This window comes from Setaria viridis, chromosome 5 (genome assembly GCF_005286985.2).
Source record: "Setaria viridis chromosome 5, Setaria_viridis_v4.0, whole genome shotgun sequence".
NCBI lineage: Eukaryota > Viridiplantae > Streptophyta > Magnoliopsida > Poales > Poaceae > Setaria > Setaria viridis.
In genome coordinates, this window is record NC_048267.2 from 32,319,111 (window position 1) to 32,340,055 (window position 20,945).

General features: G+C 43.9%; 2 protein-coding genes and 1 non-coding gene across 3 annotated transcripts; 1 reads left to right on the forward strand and 2 right to left on the reverse strand.

Annotated features, from left to right (window-relative positions):
- Positions 1 to 1,372: 1,372 nt before the first annotated feature.
- TRNAS-CGA (transfer RNA serine (anticodon CGA)) lies at positions 1,373 to 1,454 on the reverse strand. Its single transcript has one exon. It is a non-coding gene; the product is annotated as a tRNA-Ser (tRNA).
- Positions 1,455 to 12,673: 11,219 nt separating this feature from the next.
- Positions 12,674 to 14,904, forward strand: LOC117856897 (uncharacterized). The gene is made up of 2 exons (XM_034739333.2): positions 12,674 to 13,110; positions 13,530 to 14,904. Exons 1-2 carry the CDS (start codon positions 12,766 to 12,768, stop codon positions 14,277 to 14,279), a joined length of 1,095 nt encoding a protein of 364 aa, XP_034595224.1. The 5' UTR covers positions 12,674 to 12,765; the 3' UTR covers positions 14,280 to 14,904.
- A 261-nt stretch (positions 14,905 to 15,165) lies between these two features.
- Positions 15,166 to 19,029, reverse strand: LOC117856896 (probable beta-1,4-xylosyltransferase IRX9L). The gene is made up of 4 exons (XM_034739332.2): positions 18,664 to 19,029; positions 17,515 to 18,481; positions 16,203 to 16,452; positions 15,166 to 15,731 (listed from the first exon to the last, which is right to left on the reverse strand). Exons 2-4 carry the CDS (start codon positions 18,432 to 18,434, stop codon positions 15,561 to 15,563), a joined length of 1,341 nt encoding a protein of 446 aa, XP_034595223.1. The 5' UTR covers positions 18,435 to 18,481; positions 18,664 to 19,029; the 3' UTR covers positions 15,166 to 15,560.
- Positions 19,030 to 20,945: the final 1,916 nt, after the last annotated feature.

Consider the following 20,945-nt stretch of genomic DNA (forward strand, 5'->3'; position numbering starts at 1 on the left):
GATTCATCCACCATTTAGCTACATTGGAAAGCAAGGCACATGAGTGATAGACAAACTCACAAATAGAAACAATACAAAAATGAAACTTTATCTACCTAGATCAAAATGTTTGTTTCTCCGTTGCCTTGTAGCAATTTCTCTACCAAAAAATCCATCCGCATCTTGATACCGCTCGAGCTCAAGAATGATCTGGTCTTGAACATCTAGATTGTCAATTAGCTTTGTAATGTAAGTTATTACACCTTCTCTAAATGATCCATCTTGAATAGTCTTTCTATATGAGTAATCCTTCTCATTTTTCCAAATTCGGTATGGACAACAAATAAAACCACACGGCGGTTTCTTAAACTCTGCCAGATCGAGAAAATCACGCAAGTCATTAATGTACTTCTTGGAGCGTTTATCCGCGCTATAAATCCATTACCGATCCATCTACAAAATATTACCGAACTAAAGATATTCTGATCATCTCTAGAATTATACATAAAACATAACAAACATGATACAAATTTTATTAAACTCAAATGTTGCTGAATGTTTAGATAGAAATACACAAATTTAAATTTCAGACCTAAACACCATGATACACTACGACAATTTATTTTTCCCCCACAATTTATTTAGCTCAAACATAATATATAAATAAAAAATTTCTCCATTGTAGCTTATTTTAAAAATGACTAATTGTATAACTCTATTTCATCGTATTATCTCTATGTACCAAAATTTATCTCGCTCATATTTGCAAATGACTAAAATATGAACAAATTATAATTTTCCCATAATTTATTTAGTTCATATTTGAAAAGGACTAAACTATGAAATTATTCCTCAAACCTCATATCAATTTCTTTGACTAATACGAAACATAGCATCCCAAAAATTGTAGTTTATTCTAAAAATCACAAAGAGCTCTAAATAACACATGTATATATATGAAAATTTTCTCCATTATACCTTATTCTAAAAATCACAAATTACTCTCTAAAGCATAAAAATTAGTATACTAACCATGTATCAAGGAAGGGTGAAGTTTCTAACCTTTAGAACACTTGAATGAGTGAAATCCCCACGAAATGATCAAAAATCCGGCAACACCTCCCCTATTTCGCCATGAATAGATGAAGCCTGAGTTAGAGAAAATGGCTCGGGTAGGAAGAAGAAGACGTTGATTTATAGGAGGGAAGTTAGTACCGGTTGGGAGTTTCAACCGATACTAAAGGGGATCACGGGACCTCTTGGGACGAATGGAAATGTATCGGAAAAAAAAATCTCGTAGTGGACCGATTCCTCTATGAAGCAACGGGTAGGTGCGGCCCGTGGAGAAAGTTTCCTGGCACCGTGAAAAATCAAAAGGATAATGCCCAAAAAACGTCGACAGCAGGATTCGAACCTGCGCAGGCAAAGCCCAACAGATTTCGAGTCTGTCTCCTTAACCACTCGGACATATCGACCATTCCTCTTTAGTTGACTGAAGACAGTTTAATATACTGTTAGGGGCTGAGACAGCTTTTTTAGCAATAAATCAGGTATACATCAAGTATTTACATATATACGTGTTTTGTTGGGCCACAATCTTCGTTTGCTGAGTTAAAACTTAGCCTAAAGCCGCCAAGCTCGAGAAGACCTAGCACCGTGAACAAACAATCCAAATTCGGAAAGATCGATGCTGCAAGCGAAATTAGTCAATGGACCGCACTGAAGTCAATTTCCAACTTGAGCGGTCTGCATGGCAAATTGCCAGCTGCGGACTTTATAACAATGTACGTATTCCGGAGTAGTTTTGTAGTAAAGTTGAAATCATAGTTATTGCCGATGCAAACATGCAATCAACATGGCAAAAAACTATAAATTCGGTACATGTTGCAAGCTATCTAACCGACGGCACGTATCATTCTAGCTGGCATGAACATTCGATTTTTCGTATCTAATTGGCTGCTCCTACGCCGCGCCATGACGAGTTTCATCACGATCATTCGTCGCGGCTGGTGCAGGGCCACCGGTAGGTACGGGCAAATCTACTCTTATTTACGTTCAAATCTAAATACTCCCTTCATCCCAAATTATAAGTCGCTTTGACTTTTTTGGTACATCCACTTTGCTATGCATCTAGACATATTGTTATATCTATATACATAGCAAAGTGAATGTATCAAAAAAGTCAAAGCGACTTATAATTTGGGATGGAGGGAGTACTTATTATTCACTCCTTACCCTTCTCAATCCTACCCATATCCAATGGATAATTAACTTTGGGTTACATATATATACATATCCAATTGATTATACACTCTCCATACCCTACCCTCTCTATTTCTGATGGGTATATAATTTTGTACCCATATCCTGCCCATTTGAAGTGGGTGTGGATTTAGGATAGAGGATATGGATACCCAGTGACGAAGGGGTGCGGTTATGCATCGCATGCAAAAAGTGACAGATAAGCCGTTGTCACCTTCTGTAGCTGGCCTCTAGCTTGATTGGTGGGCCGCGTGATGATTACGGGGCTGTGCGATGAAAGAATCGAGTGGAGGAACAGCTCACTGGAGTTGGTGATGTCATCCACATGCAAGAGGATCCGAAAACTAAAAAAGTCATAACTCTTGAATCGGACCTTCAATTCAAATTTCGATTGTAACATTAATTTTTTATAACAAAATCTTCAAAACAAGATCTCAATTCACTATGTTTGGAGAATATTTTAAAAATATATTTTTTGGATATGATTACTTAATTATGAATACTGCGAACAAATACTTCAACACCACTATTTTCTGCGAAAAAAATTAAACATATTTTTGAGTTCATATTTTTTGTTCGAAGTGTATGATTGTTTTGTTCCACGAGTTTGTATAATTTGTTCCACGTGTATATGTTTCACAGAATATGCTACCTTGATTAAAAAATGTGAATAAAAAAGTTTGTCCATATAAAGTTCAGCATGGGCACGATTATAATTGCGCCAAGGTGACAATTCTGCGCTTGTCACCTTCTATATGTTCCAACCACCATGCACCTACACACGAATTAGTGGGCCGCATTCAGCCCAATAATTAGCGCATAAAGGAGCATGTACCCACTTAATTAATCACGTGGTGACGAAGGACCTCCCCGCTTTACCAATGCATGCAACAATTTGTGAAAAGAAAAACCATGCATGCAACAGTTAGTGGAGAGAGCATGCATGAATGCAAAAAAGATAAAAATAATTGTGACCAACATGCATGCAAATCTAAAAACTAAAAAAAGTGATAACTCATAAACCGAACATCCAAATTAAATTTTAGTTACGCTATTTTACAATGAGATATTCGAAACAAGACCCCAGTTGACGATGTTTTGATAATATTTTTAAAAAAATATTTTTAACATACAGATTAATTAGTTCTAACTAATGCGAACAAATACTAACACCATGAACAAATTACTATTTCCTGCTAATAAAAAATTAAACATGACCAATAAAAAATTGGTGCGATGCGAACAAAATATTGAACCTCATGAACATTTGATTGTGTAGGATAAAAAAAGAAACTGAATCATTGTCAATAAATAAATCCACATCATCGCACAACTTAATATACAAAACCAAACAAATAATTTAGAATAAATCGGTCTAAAAAACTAAAACCACACGCGAATAATTGAGTTTATATAGCGACAAAATAATTTAACATTACAAACAAATATTATAACGAATGGAACAAATTATTTTTACTATCAAACAATTTAGTATATTAAGAGAACAAATATATAACAATATTATAACAGTAAGAAAAAATAATATAATAAACACAAAAAAATGCATACACAAATATAAATTAAGAAATAAGAAAAGAAAAAACAAATGGAAAATGAGTAATAAATAAATTGAAGGAAAAAATAAAACAAAAATACGAAAGGGATAAACAAAAACAAAAGAGGAATAATATAAAAGGTTAAAAATAAAAAATAGATCAAAATAAAACAAGTCATTATACCTAATTTGGCATGCGGCATTAGCACCAAATATAGCTAATAAATAGGAGTAATCAAGATCATTTTTACCTCTTGTTAATCTGTTCTAAAATTTCTTAGGCGACTTATTTTATGGGATGGAGGGAATATACCTAAAACAACTTTACGAACTCACAGGACTAATTTGGATACAAAATAACCTACCTAAAAACAAGGAAGAAAAGCAAAACGGAAAGGGAAAAATCACATTCATGTGAGAAGGGAAAAAGGAATAAAAAAGAAGAAAAACTAGGAAGGAAATCAATAGAAGAAAAAAAGGAAACGAAAAAGCATGGAAGAAGAAAGAAACAGAAAACATGAAGGAAAAGTAAGGAAACTAAAAAAGTAACAAATGAAAAGACGGGTAAACACAAGGTAGAAAGAAAAAATAGAAGAAATAGCGAGAAGGGAAATAAAAAAGAAAGAAATAGGAGAAGAAAAAAAATAAAAAGTGGCGTGTTGGACTTTGACATGCTTGCATGTACAATCACACAGCAAATCAGTAGAAACGCATGCATCAAAAGAAGAGCTTCAGATATCAGATCTCAAATGACTCACTTCTCCCTATGTTTGTGTATGCGGATAGCTAGACGCCTCACACGTATGGTTGTGGACTCCTGCTGCCCCACGCAAGTGAAAATATTAATGGGTCTGTTTACTTCAACGGTCCACGTGCACATTCTTACACGTGAATAATCATCGCATATGCCACGTATAGCTTTTCCCTTGGTGGGTGCTGCATTAGCCGCAACCGCAGCATGGCTGCTGCTGGTGTGCAGGGGGCCGTCGGCGCACAAGTTGGCGCCGAAGAGGCGGAACCGTTGGCGCTCCATGAACGCCCACACCTCAACCACGTCGTCCTCTTGGAGCTGCACCGCCGGACGAAGTCGAGGTACCCGCACCCCTTGACGATCGTGTCGTGGCTGCTGTCCCACCGCGACATAAGCTCCTTGGCTCCGGTGGCGAGGTCCACCAACTTCACGCTGAGCCCGCCGTGCACCTTCCCCTGCTTTTTGGGTTCCTTGGTCTCCTCGCCCTGATGCTCCTCCTCGACGTCCGCGGTGCCGTCCTGCCCTGCCTACTGCCGCTTCGGCCACTTCCTCTTCTTCGTCCTCGGCCTCGGGGTTGGGTCACCGAGCAGGTTGGCCTTCTCGAGCTCGGCAGGGGTCAGGATCGCGCGGAGGCGGCGCTCAACGCCGTCGGTCGATATGCGGAACCAGTTCTGCTGCGGCACCAGGTCCGTGCTCATCACACGCTTCTCATCGATGAAGTGCACGGGCAGGTCGGAGCGGAGACCCAGCTCTCGGAGGAAATGCCTGCGCAGGCACGGCGGCTCCTCCCTGCCGGCCATGGGTGGCGGGCCCGGGGGCGGGATGGCACTGATAGGCTTGACGTCGAGGACGGCTAGCGGTGGCGCCGCGCAGGGTAGCGTCATCCCGCCGGGTTCAGCAGACGACGTCATGGTGGCCGAGCTCCTACCGCCGCGGCCGCTTGCCGGCGCTCTATCGCTGCGCGGCCATCATCGTCGAGAGCGTTCGCTTGGAGTCAGACGAATTCGGCGGCATCTTCCGGTGCTTATTTCCGGCGAATTCATGGTAACTAATCGCAACGGAATCGATTATTGAATGAGGAGAAAGGGTATCTGCCGCCCCGTCGCCGAGATTATGGAGCGGACAACTGGCCATTTGCGTGCAGCCTTCTGCCTCATGGAGTTGGAGTTCGAGTCTGTTTGTGAGGAGACACGCCGAGTTCAACTTCGATCGTCGCCGCCGTGTCCTCCCCGATTTCATTCCCAGAAGGTCAGAATGGTCGGACCTGCCTCCAACTCCACTGCTTGGCTAACAAGGAGGGGCACCGACTCGAACAACATCCTGCCACGACACGCCCTCTACCGAATAGGACTCTAACATCAGTATCGAAGGTGTGTCCGTGAGATCACCAAGGGTGCGTTTGGTTTGGTGTACGGCAGTGTACGTGTACGAGCTCGTCTAGGATGGAACCTTGTCCTAACGTTTGGTTGATTGAATCGCACCACACCGTCCTGGACAGAGTTGTACCCGCTCAGGGAATATTCCACAAATATCCTGAACCATCCTGTGCACTCAAAATAACCGGACGGCGGCATCCAGGACAAGGAGTGCTCCCCCCTCGCGACCCGTGGGACGCCGCTCGCGACCCACCACTCCTCTGCCTCTCGCAACTCCGCCGCGACTCTTCTTCCCCGATGCCACCACTCGTAGGTCCGCCACTGGCTCCCCGACGCCGCCGCTCGTCCAACGCCCGTCAGCCCGCTCCTCCCACACCTCTTCGCCAGCCCCAACCGCTCTTCGCCGGCCCCGACTGCTCTTCGCCAGCCCCGACCAGATCCTTGCTAGCCCCGACTAGATCCTTGCCAGCCACGACCAGATTCTTGCCGGCAGCCACCAGGCAAGGTATGACCCGTGGTTCCCCCTTTTTCCCTTGTGTTGTGCGAACCCTAATCTTGTCCATCGATGGGTTTGGGTGGGTCAGGCACCAAGATTGGACCAGGGTTTACGGCAGCAGAGGTAGAGGGATTGTTCTTGGCCGACTACTCTCTGATTCAAGGTACGGGGATCAAATCTTAAGATCTGTCAGTTTAGATGCCTTTCCTCTTTTCTGTCGGTTGGATTAAACTCGATCCGTTAGTTTAGATGCCTTTTCCTTTTTTTGTCAATTGGATTAAACTCCGTGCATCAGGAAGCGTTATTAGCAAGAAAATTTTGCACTAACATTGTGTTTAGATGTTTTTGAATGGACATTTATGTTTAGGGATAGATAAGTTAAAGCCTGTCAATCCCAAGCCTGTCTTTCCCCTATATGCTGAATAGAAATTAGTCCTGAAGGTGCTATTGTTGTTTGAAAAATAGTTGTCTTCGATATGGGTTAGGCGAAGCTCTGTCCTGATTCGTTAATCTCCTGATACTGTAAACCATGTCTGGTTCAATGTATATGCATTGATGGGTTCATATATGGCCAAATTTTCTTCTATGACATCACAATTATTAGTAACTCAAATGCAAGTAATTCATCAATATTTTGTTACAATATTTTTTTCATTGCTTTGGGTCATGTAGATGGACAAGAGGCAAGTTAAAAGGAGAAAATTGCTTATCAATGTTGCTGCATATATTGCTGCTTCTATGGTTGTTCTATATGTCCGGTCCAGATTAAGGAATAGGAGAGAGCCTATTACATATGGCCCATTAGTGGAAAGGGATACGGCTAGAATATCCTACATGAATGATAAAATTTTGCGGTACGACACAACCTGCACAAATATGATTAGGCTTAAGAGAGCATCTTTCTTTCATCTGTGTCAAGTTTTAAGGGAACGATAGTTGCTTTGTGACACAATACATGTATCTGTTGAAGAGCAAGTTGCCATGTTCCTCCATACGATTGGACACAATGAAAGGAATAGGGTAGTTGCTACAAACTTTGGGAGATCAAGTGAAACAGTGAGTAGATACTTTATAATTGTCCTCAACGCCATAGGTGAGCTGAGAAATGATCTTATCCAACCACCTTCTTTGGAGACGCCAACCAAAATCGCAGGCAACCCTAGATGGGATCCATACTTTAAGGTATGATACTTGACAATCGTACCTAGAGAGAGAATGGTGGCTTACGAGTTCCCGAAGGTAATATTACTATAGTTGTATGTGTTCATGCACTAATTTACTTAAAACCAATAAAATAAGCATTGTGTTCCTCATATCATAGGGAAATTCTACCTTGTGGATGCAGGATACGAAGCCAAACCTGGATTCATGCCACCTTTTCGTGGTGTGCACTATCACTTGAATGAGTGGGGAAACAATCCAGTCCAAAATGAGAAGGAGCTATTCAATCTAAGGCATTCCTCTCTACATGTGACTGTAGAATGTGCCTTTGGATCACTCAAGAGAAGATTTAAAGTCCTTGATGATGCAACGCCATTCTTCCCATACCTTACTCAAGTTGATATTGTCATAGCATGTTGTATCCTCCATAACTGGGTTGTTTCTCAAGGCATTGATTGTTTCATTCTGCCGGAGAACACATTGACACCTAGTCCCCATACTTCAGCTAGTGCACAGTCAAATGACCATAGGTTGATGGTTGAAAAGAGGCAACTAATTGCTGAAAGGATGTGGCAAGATCGACAAAACTACTATGGCCATTATATATAGTGTCCTAATGTAATAAGAACTTTGTAATATTTGCAATGTTTTGTACCTAGAACCTTTTGTGTTTTTAAATTATTATACTGGTGTGATTATTTTTATTATGATTTACATATTGTTTGCAACAATTTACTATTGTTTGCTATCAACCATATTCAATGGACTAATGCGATGCTGCTGGAACCTTATATTTTTTTCACTTTCTTGGTAGGAAATGGATGTTGCTGGGGGGCCATATTCAATGGACCAATGCGATGTCAACATTTGTGCTGACCTACTTGTCTAATCTTGTGAGGAATGGCAATCGCACCAACTTTGTGTGCAAGCAAGTCCACCTTAATGGTTGTGCTAAGGCTTTAAATGGGAGTCTGGGTTGTCAAGTTTCTGGCACCCAAGTTAGTAACCATCTGAGGAAGTGGAAAAAACTTTATAAAAAGATGAAGAGGCTCCAGAATATCAGTGCTGCTCTTTGGGATGAAGATACTTGCACAATTACTCTTGATGCAGGTCACTACCAAGAATATATCAAGGTAAGTGCATTACTGCTATTCCATACTGATCATTGAATCGGGCCATACTCTTTTGCAAGTGCTGCTCTTTGGAATATAAAATGGAATGATTTTTTTTCATCATTGGAATATGTAACATGTCAGTCTGTTGCATTTGGGCACAGAGGGTTAGCTGCCAGGATACATATGACCTTGTTTTGTGTTTGGAGTGAGTGTATCAATGAAGAAGTGCATGCCCCTCCTTTTATGTAGTAATGATGTAGCTCAGTACTTGTATGTTATGTGTCCAAAGCACCTCCTTTTGTGCAGGTCACTTATAACTTGCAGTAATTTGTAGAGTGTATTATTGTATTTGGGATATTATTGTTCCATTTATGCTGATATTACTGTTCTGCTACTTATTACATCATCTGAATGAAACACTCATCCATTTGTGCTGATATTACTGTTCTGCTACTTATTTTGGACCTAGCAGGATCATAAGGATGATGCCAACTTCCTAAACACACCATTGGAGCACTACCGAGAGATGGAAACAATTTTTAACAATGTTATGGCTACTGGAAAGTATGCCAAGGGAAGCAGTGAAGCTCTTGGAACAGATTTCATTGATTTGGAAAAGGTGGAGGCAAGTAATGGAGCTGCAAATGAACAAGGATGGGCTAGTGAAACTCCCACGGAATCGTGCAACAACGGTGAAGCCACAACGTCAAGCAATATTGGTGGTCAGTCTTCAACTAGTAAACTACCAACAGCAAGGAGGGCTAGGATAGATGCTGATGACGGTGGACAATCTTCAACCAGTCAGCCACCAACAAGGAGGGCAAGGATAGGTGGTGGTGATGATTTGGGATATATGTTGCTGAGTAGCCTTGAAAAACTCTTAGATGCTATTGTGCAAACTGCTGCTGCTTCTGTAGACAGTGAGCTCCCAAAAGACCTATATGACAATCTGATGGCTATCCCCGGATTCAATGAAGCCTATCTGGTCCACTACTATGCTTACTTATGTGACCATCCTTCAGTAGCAAGGGCGTCCAACAGGTTGTCGGTGTCAAACAAAATGGTATGGATTGGCCGATATATCAAGGAGTACATTCCAGGTTTTTAGTTCAACAGGTTTTTTAGTTGGGTTATTTTCTAATCTATTCCATAGACTCTTGTTTGTGCTGTAAGGTTGTCATAGTGCTTGTAGTAAAAAAAATTACATGTTCAGCTATATATTTGAAACAGTTCAGTTCAGCTATGTATTTGAACTTTTAGATATATATTATAGACATATTACTTAAACTTTTGGATTATATGGATTATACACACCTGTATACATGCTTCAGTTCAGCTATGTATTTGAAACAGTTCAGTTCAGCATGTATTTATGTGGTTGTATTTATTTGGAACCGCATTACATACTATGAACTTGTACATCCATCCAACCAAACAAGAACATGTATGAACCTGTACATCTTATATACAAGCAACCAAATCTAAGTGGGTGTACCATCCTATACCATCCTATGCTGGATGATCCCATCCAAATGCACCATTCTATCCATGAACTATTAAATTCAACAAACCAAACACACCCCAAGTAAACTTTGGCACCACGGCTCATGGGGAGCTAATGAGTTTCTCACAATCGACAACTTTCACTCCCAGAATGGCAGGGTCCAACTCCAGTTCAGCTACAATGTTTTGCGCAATTTTCTCAAACACTTGCGTATCAAGAGTATCTGTTGTTGGCTTGTTGCCCTCCAACAGGTGTGTAACAGGCGTAAAGGATGAGAATTTTCTCATGAAGACTCAGGTCATAGGCTTATAGCATGCTCTGCTGAGGTGAACTTATTTAGCAAAATTTAATAATCAACCTTCAAGATGGTATATTCGTTTCTACAAGGAAATTTTTTTTCCAAAGCTAAAAAAACACCGCAACCATCTCCAATGTTTTTATTCTAGTTTCACTCAAAATTCCCACCAAGAAAAAGAACACCATGCTTTGAACGTTTGATATCCTGGTGTTCCTGTGTGCTGCTTTAATAACTTCGTGAATTCTGCATCTAAAGCCAACCCCAAGATGATACTGAAGCCGTAGACAAACAATCCAAACTCGATTCAAATTCACAAAGATCTCGTTGCAAGCTGGCCTGTATCTATTCTGAAGGAATCGCAACAAAGTCAAACTCCGAAGTAGTACTCCAACAATGGTAAAAAAAAGTAACTAATGTAAACATGTAAAATCAAAATATTGATTGCCGGTTCACATGGCAAAACTTGAGAGGTACTACATGTTAGAAGCTACAATTTCTGAACACTGTTCTAGAATTAATCGTATGTTAGAATCAGAAAAGAAATCAACCAGTACTATCTAATCGGGTCCTGTGATCCTGTCCTGCCTACGCCATCAGGAGCTCACGAAGGCAAGGATTGACCGCGGGTGTGGGAGGGCAAGAGCAGTGGCGGCACCCGGCCGGCTGCTGGTCTTTCTTGACGACGAGCACATGCAGGAGGCTGTCGCCGCAGACGTCCTTGCCGAAGAGGCGGACGCGGCGCTGCACGAAGGCCCAGATCTCGACGGCGTCGCCCTCCCTGAAGCCGCACCGGCGGATGAAGTCGAGGTACCCTTCCCCCTTGACGACGGTGGCGTGGTTGCTGTCCCACCGCGACAGGAGCAGCTCCTTGGCTCCGGCGGCGAGGCCCACGAGGTTCACGCGCAGCCCGCCGTGCACCTTCCCCTTGGCCTTGGGTTTCTTGATCTTCTTGCCCTCCGCGGCGGCGCCGTCCTGCGGCGGTTCCGTGCGCTGCTTCTTGTTCTTGGGTGTCCTCGGCTTCGGGTCCGGGAGGAAGAGGAGGTTGGCGGCGTGGAGCTCGGCGAGGGTCAGGAGCGGGCGGAGGCGGTGGACGGCGCCGTCCCTCGGGAGGCGGAACCGGTTCTGGTGCGGGTCCAGGTCGGTGCCCGTCAGGTGCTTGTCGTCGATGAAGTGCACGGCCAGGTCGGCGCGGAGCCCGAGCCCCCTGAGGAAATGCTTGCGCAGGCACGGCGGCTCTTCCCTGCCGGCCACGGGTGGATGCGCTCGCCGGAGCGGCAGCAGCTGGGGCGGGACGGCGGAAATCGGCACGGCGCTGATGGGCTCGAAGTCGCCGAAGGGTGGCGGTGCCGACGCCTCGTGCAGGGACAGAGCGGTGGCGCTTGCGGACGACGATGACGATGATGACGACGTGGAGGCGGCCGCCGCCTCCTCCAGTCGAGCGCGCTTGTTCGCGGCGGCGGCGTCGTAGACGACCATGTCGAGGGGGCGCTTGTTGGAGCTGCCGGAGAAGGACGGCGCCATTTTCGATTCTCGCCAAGCGGTTGCGAACTTGCGATGCGGAATCGAATGAGGAGGGGCGTCGCGGCCGCGGCAATACATGGAGCGGCAACTGGCCATGTGCCGGCTGCCTCAGGGAGTCGGAGTCCGATTCGGTTGAGGAAGCGCGGCGAGTCTCGGCCGCCGTGTCCTCTCCGGTTTCAATCCCAGAATGCCAGAATGGCTGAATCCGACTCGAATGCGAGTTACAGATGGAGGCGGCACCGACTTAAACTGCGTGCCACGTCATGCCCATCCTCTCCTCTCTGGACACGAGTCCAGGCCCAGTTCATTGCAGGGAACCGCGGCCCAACGCTCTCTGGGCCTCTGTTTTTCTTTCTGAAGTAGTAAATCTCTGGGCCTCTGTTATTAGCTGGATTCCTTGCTTATCTTTACGTTTTAGGTCACGCTTTATTTTGCTATATATAATTTTCCAGTCAATTCACTAGGGCCTTTTTGTAAATTTAATATGGAAAAAATGCTTCTCATTTTTCTTTTCAAATTTGAACTAGTTTTGTAGAAGACTCAATCAAACCATATTTTCCTTCTTTTATTTTTTATATAAAATTTTCCGTCCAAATATTAAAATATACTATATAGAATAGAAAAGAAAAAAGAAAGAAAGCAAAGATTATCTTCTTTCTTCCCCTCCCTTGCCTCTCCCTGTACTTTGGACATCTCTGTCTGTTCCGGGGCCGAGCAGCGGGCAGCGGCAGGCAATGCAATGAAGAGATGCTCGGCGTTGGCCTTGGCGTCCGACTGCTAGGAGCTGCTGCCCCTGCGCATCCAGTTCCTGCGCCACCAGGCAAAGTCCCCCTTCCACTCTCCTCCCTCCGCCGCCGCTGCTCCAGCTGGTGGTTCTCCAACGGCAACGCCCATGAAAGAGACAGCGCCACCGCCAGCACGAGCAGCAGGGCGGCGAGGAAGTGGTGGTCCGACCCCGAGCCCAGCAAACAGGAGTACGGCTACTCTTCTCTAGAGGATGAGGAGGAGGACGATTACGAGGACGAGGATGAGCCGGGGTTCCCCGGCTTGGGCGGTGCCGGAGAGCTGTTCGACGAGCCATGGTTCTCCAAGGTCTGCTACAGATGAGATTTCAGTTTCTAACTAGTATTTCTCTTGTTGCGTGTTGAATCTTGATAGATCCATGCGTTCATTCTGGGTTACATACATCTAGAGAGGCTAGCTGCAATCAAATCAAATCATCCGTTCTTTTTCGAGGAATTAAATTAACAGAAGCACCTATTTACATTTTGTCCCTGGTACAATAAAATCAAATCGTTATTACTTATAATTCTCTTATTGGGAACTCAACTGATCACTAGTGATACTACTATCAATTAACCCACCTTCGGCATCAGCTTTTGCTCCTGCTTCTTTTCTTTTCTTCAGTAACTAAGCATGCGTAATATTTCACTACTGCAATCAATCGTCATGCTTCATCGTTGTAGTAAGTGAACTGATGAATGCCCTGTTGTGCTATGCTAAATGCCTAGGTCTTTAAAACGTATGGGTTCCTGCTACCGGTGATGCTGGTGTCAATGCTTGCTGCAACAGGGCCCAAGGCCTTCCTTATGGCCATGGCGATCCCACTTGGCCAGTCAGCCATATCATTTCTCCTCGACGCCATATGGGGAAGGAGAAGAAGCAACCGCGATGACAGGAGGAGACCATTCCAAGAAGAAGATGAGGAAGAAGATGATTACCCTGAGGATACCACTGGCTTTGCATCAGGTGGTCGGGGCAACAGATACAGCAGCAGCAGCAGCTATTATGAGGGGAGGAGGAGGCAGCAAAGATACCAGTCATGGGTTTCTAACGATTTTGCTGATGCTGCCTCTGGTGCTGCTGCTGACGGTGATAACAGCACCAAGAGCAGCAGCAGTGAAGGTGGCGAAGGCAACAAAAGCAGTGCCAACTTTGGAGGATGGGATGAACTACTAAATTATGACAATGTTACCACCCAGGAGAAGAGCAGCAGCAGCTCATTCTCAGCTGGTAATGCTGATTACAGCAAGAGACAGCGGCCTGCGGTGACTGGGGAGGAAGACACTGATACTGCTGCTGCCGGCAGGGGAGCAGGACAGGGACTAGGAGCTCCCCCAGCAAGGATGAGAATGAGACGACGACAAGGAATGCCAAGAACAACGGGACTGGGTAGTACCAGGTACAAGCAAGCGCCAATCTTGATGCGCTTGTTGGTGGCAGTCTTCCCGTTCCTGGGATCATGGTTCAGGCTGCTCTAACATATATCTTGTGTTATATAGTTCATGGTGGTTGGCTATTCATGAATTCAGAGAAACAAAAATACAAGTGACCCTATGGCAGGAAGGGAAGGATTATAATTATGAAATCTCCTTCATCTCGTGCATAGGCAGTCGCAGAAGTTTGGTCGGAAGGAACACATGATTCAGTCAGGCAGGAGCCAAATGAAATCAGATGTGAAGCCATGGAAGGAAGGAAGAAGCATCGTAAAGAAGATCGATGAATTCAAGCAGTGCACGTGCAGCATCAGGTCTATCTGCGGCTGCATTCTTCATTGAAAAAAAATGCAGCATCAGGTTTCTGCTGCTGCATTCGTCATTGAAAAGAAAAAATTGCAGCATCAGGTTTGCTGCTGCTGCATGCACGAAGCTTTGCTTCCTTGTGCCGCTGATAAAATATAGTATGTAGTTGCGGTGATTATGGAACTGATGGGAGCAAAGCGAGCGATTTATGTTTGATGTGAAGCTGTTACTCTTGCACAATGTTCTCTCTTGTGTGTAAGTGATTGATTGAGATATGGAAAAGGGGAGGGTAGTTCATTATGAAAGACAAAATTGGAGAGATGACTTGAGATCAAATCAGATTGATGCTTCTTTTTTCTTTCAATATTTGGAGTCCATTGTCGATAATGCAGATGCAGAGTTGGTAATTAGCATAACAAATATAATCCCTTGGTGCAATTCCAATTGGCGCTACAATATGTGAATTGACCAATATAGATACACGCCCAGCTATCACACTAAGCTTAATTGCCTTATCTGATAGTATATGCACATCGATATGTGAATGGTTCCACCAATATGTGAATGGTTTCCTAACAACGAATCGAACCACCCTTGCAAAAGGCAAGATGCCACATCGTCAGGGTCAGGAAATGAAATTGCTTTCTTTTACATCTGTAAGGTAATATGTATCGATGTATGCATTGTATGAATGAATATATGTATGCATGTATGTATGTAACGAATAGAACAGAAGAGAAAAGAAAAGGAAGGAAATGTACAAGCCTATATCTAGCTTGAGGAGCATGGGGGGTAAGAAAGAATGAGCACAGAAAAGAATGCAGCGCAGCGGGGGAGAAAGAATTTTTCCTTTTGTCAGGTAGGCTTCTTTGCTTTCAACTGTTGTAACTAGTATCACATTATTCGAACCAGGGTCTTGGCAGAGCAGCTTCGCATGATCCTGGACGCTACCAAGTTCAGGAAGGCATCATCACCATTCCACACTAGGAGGCGCAAACAAAAAGGGCAGCAGCAATGTGGTTAGGTTATAGGCACGACGACGTCTAGGTGCTTCTTCAGCAGCCAGCCAGTAGGGTAGTTGAGCTGGGGAGGTTCCAAGTCGAAATTCCAGACCATGACCCGACTGCAGTTGTCCGCGAGGCCTTCCATTTGAGTCTCGTCCTCAACGAGCTTCTCGATGAATCGAGACTCCTGCAATGAGACAATTTGCATCATTATATCGATGATCTATTCATGTGCTTTTGTAAGGATGCGTCTTTATATACACTAGGTTTATTCCAGACCTGCATACATTTCATTACTGCATACTACACTGAGGAAATGGTCATGTGACAATTCTACTTTCTAACAGCACTGTACTTTCATGTTGCTCTAGAGTATCGTAAAATGGTTGCATTTGGTTCACGGTTCATCTCAATAGGTTGTACCTCACGATCAGTAGTTAACTGAGCCTAATGCATCTTCATGTAACAGTACCATTCAACAAGGATACTCAAATTATAGCATGCTCTGCTGGATTAAACTTAGGCAGATATTCAGATCAAACATCAACACAGTAGATTAGCTTCTACCAAGAAATCAACAATTCTACAGCTAAGTGGAAACAATATAGTTGTTTCCTTTGTTTTCTTTTTTTTTCGAAAATAATGAAACTAAACTCACCTGCAAGCCACCTCTGCCACCTGAGTGGAGTATAATAGACTCTAGAGTGGGACTGTTCCATCTCTGGGGATCCCAAAGTATAGTGCTGTTGAAAGCAAACCCAGAGAAACCAATTGGAAACCGACGAGGTACACCCCTTCTCTGATTTGTATGCCATCCAGTGACTTGATTACCCCTACAAAGGGGCCCTTCTAAAACAACCCTATACCTGGCCCCAACATGTATTGCTACTGGCCACGTACCAAAGCGCCTGCAGAATATAGCACAAAATCATGAGGAACGTTTTCAATTGTCACTACAAGAGGAAAAAGCTGGTAACAGTGAATATTACTGTGTTACAACTAGCATATATTTGCATGTAAAAATTCAACAAGATACATACGTCCCCCCCTTCCCCATGGCACCACCACATCATCAGGTGGTCTCATGACATAATCCTAGACTGAGCAGGTGCTAGCTCACATTCTCGGCACAGGCTGACAATTGGTAAAACTATATACAGAGTAGGAGTTTGTAATCACCTTCCGTGCCAGGAATCTCAAGGAAACATTATTGCTCCATAGTCTATTAGCGGTTGTTGGAAACCTATTATAATTTTCAGTAACAATTGGATCAGGATGTTCTACTACATTGCAACTTCACACCAAAAGGCAGTTAGCAAAATGACTAAAAAGGCGATATGATTGTAGGATAATATCTCAAAAGAATCTAAAGCAATCATCAAGCAAGCTTTTATTGAGTGTATAAAGAAAATGAGAAAGGTCTATTTCCTACTAAAATTCTGAAAATAAAATATGCTTTATGGCTTTAGTATGGTGGGGCATTATATAAATATATAGCTCTAGCGAGCACCAGAGCACACAGAAAATAAAATTAAAGCTAATAGAAAGGAAGAGTTGGTAAAAGTGGTACAAAAAGGCAAAAAGGAAGAATTGGATCCCTGCATCAAAGTCCACCTAAATGCATATCTCCATTCAGACCAATACACTGCATACCTTTAGGTTCAAGAAAAGTATCCTTTTAGCAGAGTTGATTGTAACATTAAAGTAACCACAGGCATAAAGTTTACATATGGAACAGACAGTTAAAGATTTTAGAACATCAATTGGCAATATACGTTACAAAAGGAAAGCACAAGCAAACAAACAATAAATTAGAAACATTTTGATGACTATAGTATATCAGTTAACCATGCATATCCATCTATGTTAAGATCGTCCATCATTCAGAAAACTTATCCATGATTTTTTTTATGAACAGAATTGTCATAAATTCCGGTACCATAAAGCAAGTGTCAGCACAGAAGTGTCACCTGATTTTCCGCATCTCTTCAAATAAATCAACTGAGTATGCTCGCTCCTCATCAGCAAAATGGACTATACCATCTAAACGATGCTTCTTTATATGAAAAATTGCATTGTTCTTTTGACAAACAATAATCTTCCTTATGTTTGTGGTGTTCCGGGTGCAGATGAGATGTCTGTACATAACCCCAGAAGACCTCAGGATCTCCGCTGTTTCACGGGACTGGTATGGCCACTCTGCCACAATCCACAGAAGAGGAGGTGGCACATTTTTTAACACATGTGCCAGACGATTCAAATAATATGCCTGATGTGGCCGAACAGAAGTTGTTGTCACAATTATCAGCTGCTTCCTCACAACAAAATCAGAGTCACTAACAGAAGGTACGACATGAGAGGCTTCAATATAGTCCACCTCATCATCCAACATTGCAGGCACTGGAGGACTCTCATCAACCTGTTGTTCTTCGACTGCTTCAGTCTCTGCTGCAAACGACTCCAACTTTGTACTCTTAAGTTCCAGCATTTGTCTGTCAACCACATCTCCGTCGAACGGAAGCATCTCATTTTCAGAGTCTATCTTATTCGATAAATCAACAGAGAACAGTGGTGTGAATCCGATGAGAATTCCCACCAAGAAACACACAAGCAGATGGACCATGGGCCTCTTCCAGTTCGCCCCCTTGGACTTTGGCCTCTCCAAGGACCGAGCGTGCCTGTGCGACGACAAAGCTGCCCATAAAGACTTGAGGCCGCTCGACATCAGGACAGGGTCCATAGAGGCCACCGACGTCAACAGCCCCCTCATCGCGACGTAGGACTGCGAGTACGCCAGCTTGGGGGACGGCGAGGGGTCGAATTCCGACCAGTCCTTAACCGACCCGGCCGACCCCTCCCGCTGCATTGCGCCAGCATTCCTTCGGGCCATTGCAGGAGCTCAACACCAGCGTAAGCATGTACAGCACCGTAGTCCAGCTGCGCAACAAACGTGGAGTAAAAAATTTACCGAAAATTACCAGCTACTAGCACTCCACGACGCAGCACACGAATCCACAATAAAATGGACGGATTGGAGCATCCAGCCCGGAAGGAAATTTCAAATTCTGCAGAAGAAAAACGGAAAAAAAAACGATTCAAGCAAGTAGGGGCTTCCTTACCGACAAAAGGAGAAGCAAACAATCCCAAGCGCCGGCGGATCTTTACTCCGCGGCCGCCCAGGGGGGACGACGACGGAAGGACGAGAGATGGAGAAAGATGGCGCGAGTACGCCTGATCCGGGTGGCGGCGCGCCCGGCCGGCGCGGAGGGGATTGGGAGTAGAATCCCAGCCCAGGGAAGCGTGCGCGTGCCGGATCACCTCACGAGGCAATTCCCGATGGCTCCTTCCCTGTTCTTTTGTCCGCCTAGGAATTCGTCTCGGGAGGTAGGAGTTGGTGAGGGTAGAGAGCGAGAGAGAGGAGATAGAGAAGAGGGAGTTGGAGAGGAGGATATGGCGGCCCGGTCGCCGTCGGGAAGGTGAGGAAGACGAGAGCCCCCGTTGCATTTAAACCCCTGAGATCCCGGTATTTTAGGATGCTCATCATTGATAGCCATAGCCCATAGGATGGACAGTGCTTGTGGCGCGCGTTCAATGCGGTATGGCGAAGGAAAAGACCTGGTACTCTCGTCACTTCTTTAAGATAAGTTTCTTTTCAAGAAACACCAAAAAATTATTGCATAAAATATCTTAAGTGTATGCATATTTATATTAAATGATATGTCTTTGTATGATATTTTACAATTGGATTATATATAATTAATATTGTAACCGTGGTAAACTGTTCAGACAGACTCTCCACTGACGACGGTAACGATGAAGAAAGAATCCACTATCGTTGTTATATTAGGTAACGGAACTGGAGGTACGAATCCTATATGCAACGGAACCTGACATAAATTATATATATAATGAAAACAACCAAGACTACAATATGTAGATGGGAGCAACACATGAATTCCATTATCGCTTTTTAAGTATACGGTATTCTCATAAGTCGTAACCGACAAAATAGATGGCACAAAACTTATGTTGATCAGACGATCAAGCCTTCCTATGTTGTGTGTGTATGAAAATGAAATCTCTCATCATTGTTTCCCATAATTGAAAATTAAAGCATACGAATTGTTGTTACATGCTAAAGCTAAAGTGCGAATTTTGTTGGTTTTGAATGCAAATTTTTTTCACTATGGGCGCACCCAAATTTCATTACCGTCTCAAGTAACAAATTCTGAGTGTATGCATGTGCACAGAGAGAGGGAGGATGGATATATTAATGTGCACAAAGAGGGGAATGAGGGATTCCCATTGAGGCCAATAATGTTCAAACATTTATTCCTCTTTGTAATTTGCAAGTACATAATGTATCACTACTGGTAATCAATAAAAAGGTATTCATCACTAATCCTTATTCATGCTCATTTGCAACATCCCAGTGTTAATATTGCATGATAAGATGAAAAAACTTTCCTCCATCCATGTGAGATACACCAATATACAATATACCATCTTTCTTTGAGCACCTAGAAAATTTGTTCACATGACAACCACCATCCCATCCATATCATGTGCTGCACGCATCCAATGCGGGAATCTTAAAGATACCCGAATTGGTGTCCCTCTCACCGGACCCAAAAACCTTGCTTTAAGTGCGTTCTAAGAAATAACCGAAAAGCTTCCCGGCAAAGTCTTTATTTAATCTCTCGCGAATAAACTTAACCGCAGGGGGTTACGTGCGAAAACAGCGCGAGCTTCAAACCACCGTCTGAGGGGCAGAGGCCAGACGGAGGAGTCGGGAGGAGGCCACGAGCGACGCGCCACCGGCCGTCGGTTCGCACAACGTGGCGCGCACCGGAGCCGCCGCCGCGCCGATCGGACGGCGCGTATCGCCCCACTGATACGCCCCCATGAGGTGCTGACACTTGGGGCCCGGGATCTGCCAGCTGGCGGACGCGCGTGGGGGCCGCGGCGGCTGCCACGTCCGCTCGGTTTGACGCGTGCTCGTCGGCGGCCGGTCGCTGTAGCCGCAGTGACGTAAGCTTGAGGCCATCTCTCGTAGGACGGTACGAGCGGTCAACGAGGACTGTTGAAGTGCTTGTGTGTAAGTGTGTTGAAGCACGTGGAAACAGATGGTGCAAAGGAATTAGTGCTCCCGCCAACAGTAGAGATAGTCTTAGCTTTAAGATTGAACATACATAGCTCTAAGATTGTACATTTATACATGTTATCTAAGAGATATTGTTAAACCTAATTTCTCTACTGTATTATCTTTAAGATTGCCTCTTAGTTTTATCAATGGATGCATGCATACAGGAATATGTGAAGAGTTGTAAATAGAAGATAGCTTGGTTTTAATCATTTCTCTTTCCTCTACATAAGACACCGTATGTATTTCGTCGGAGGA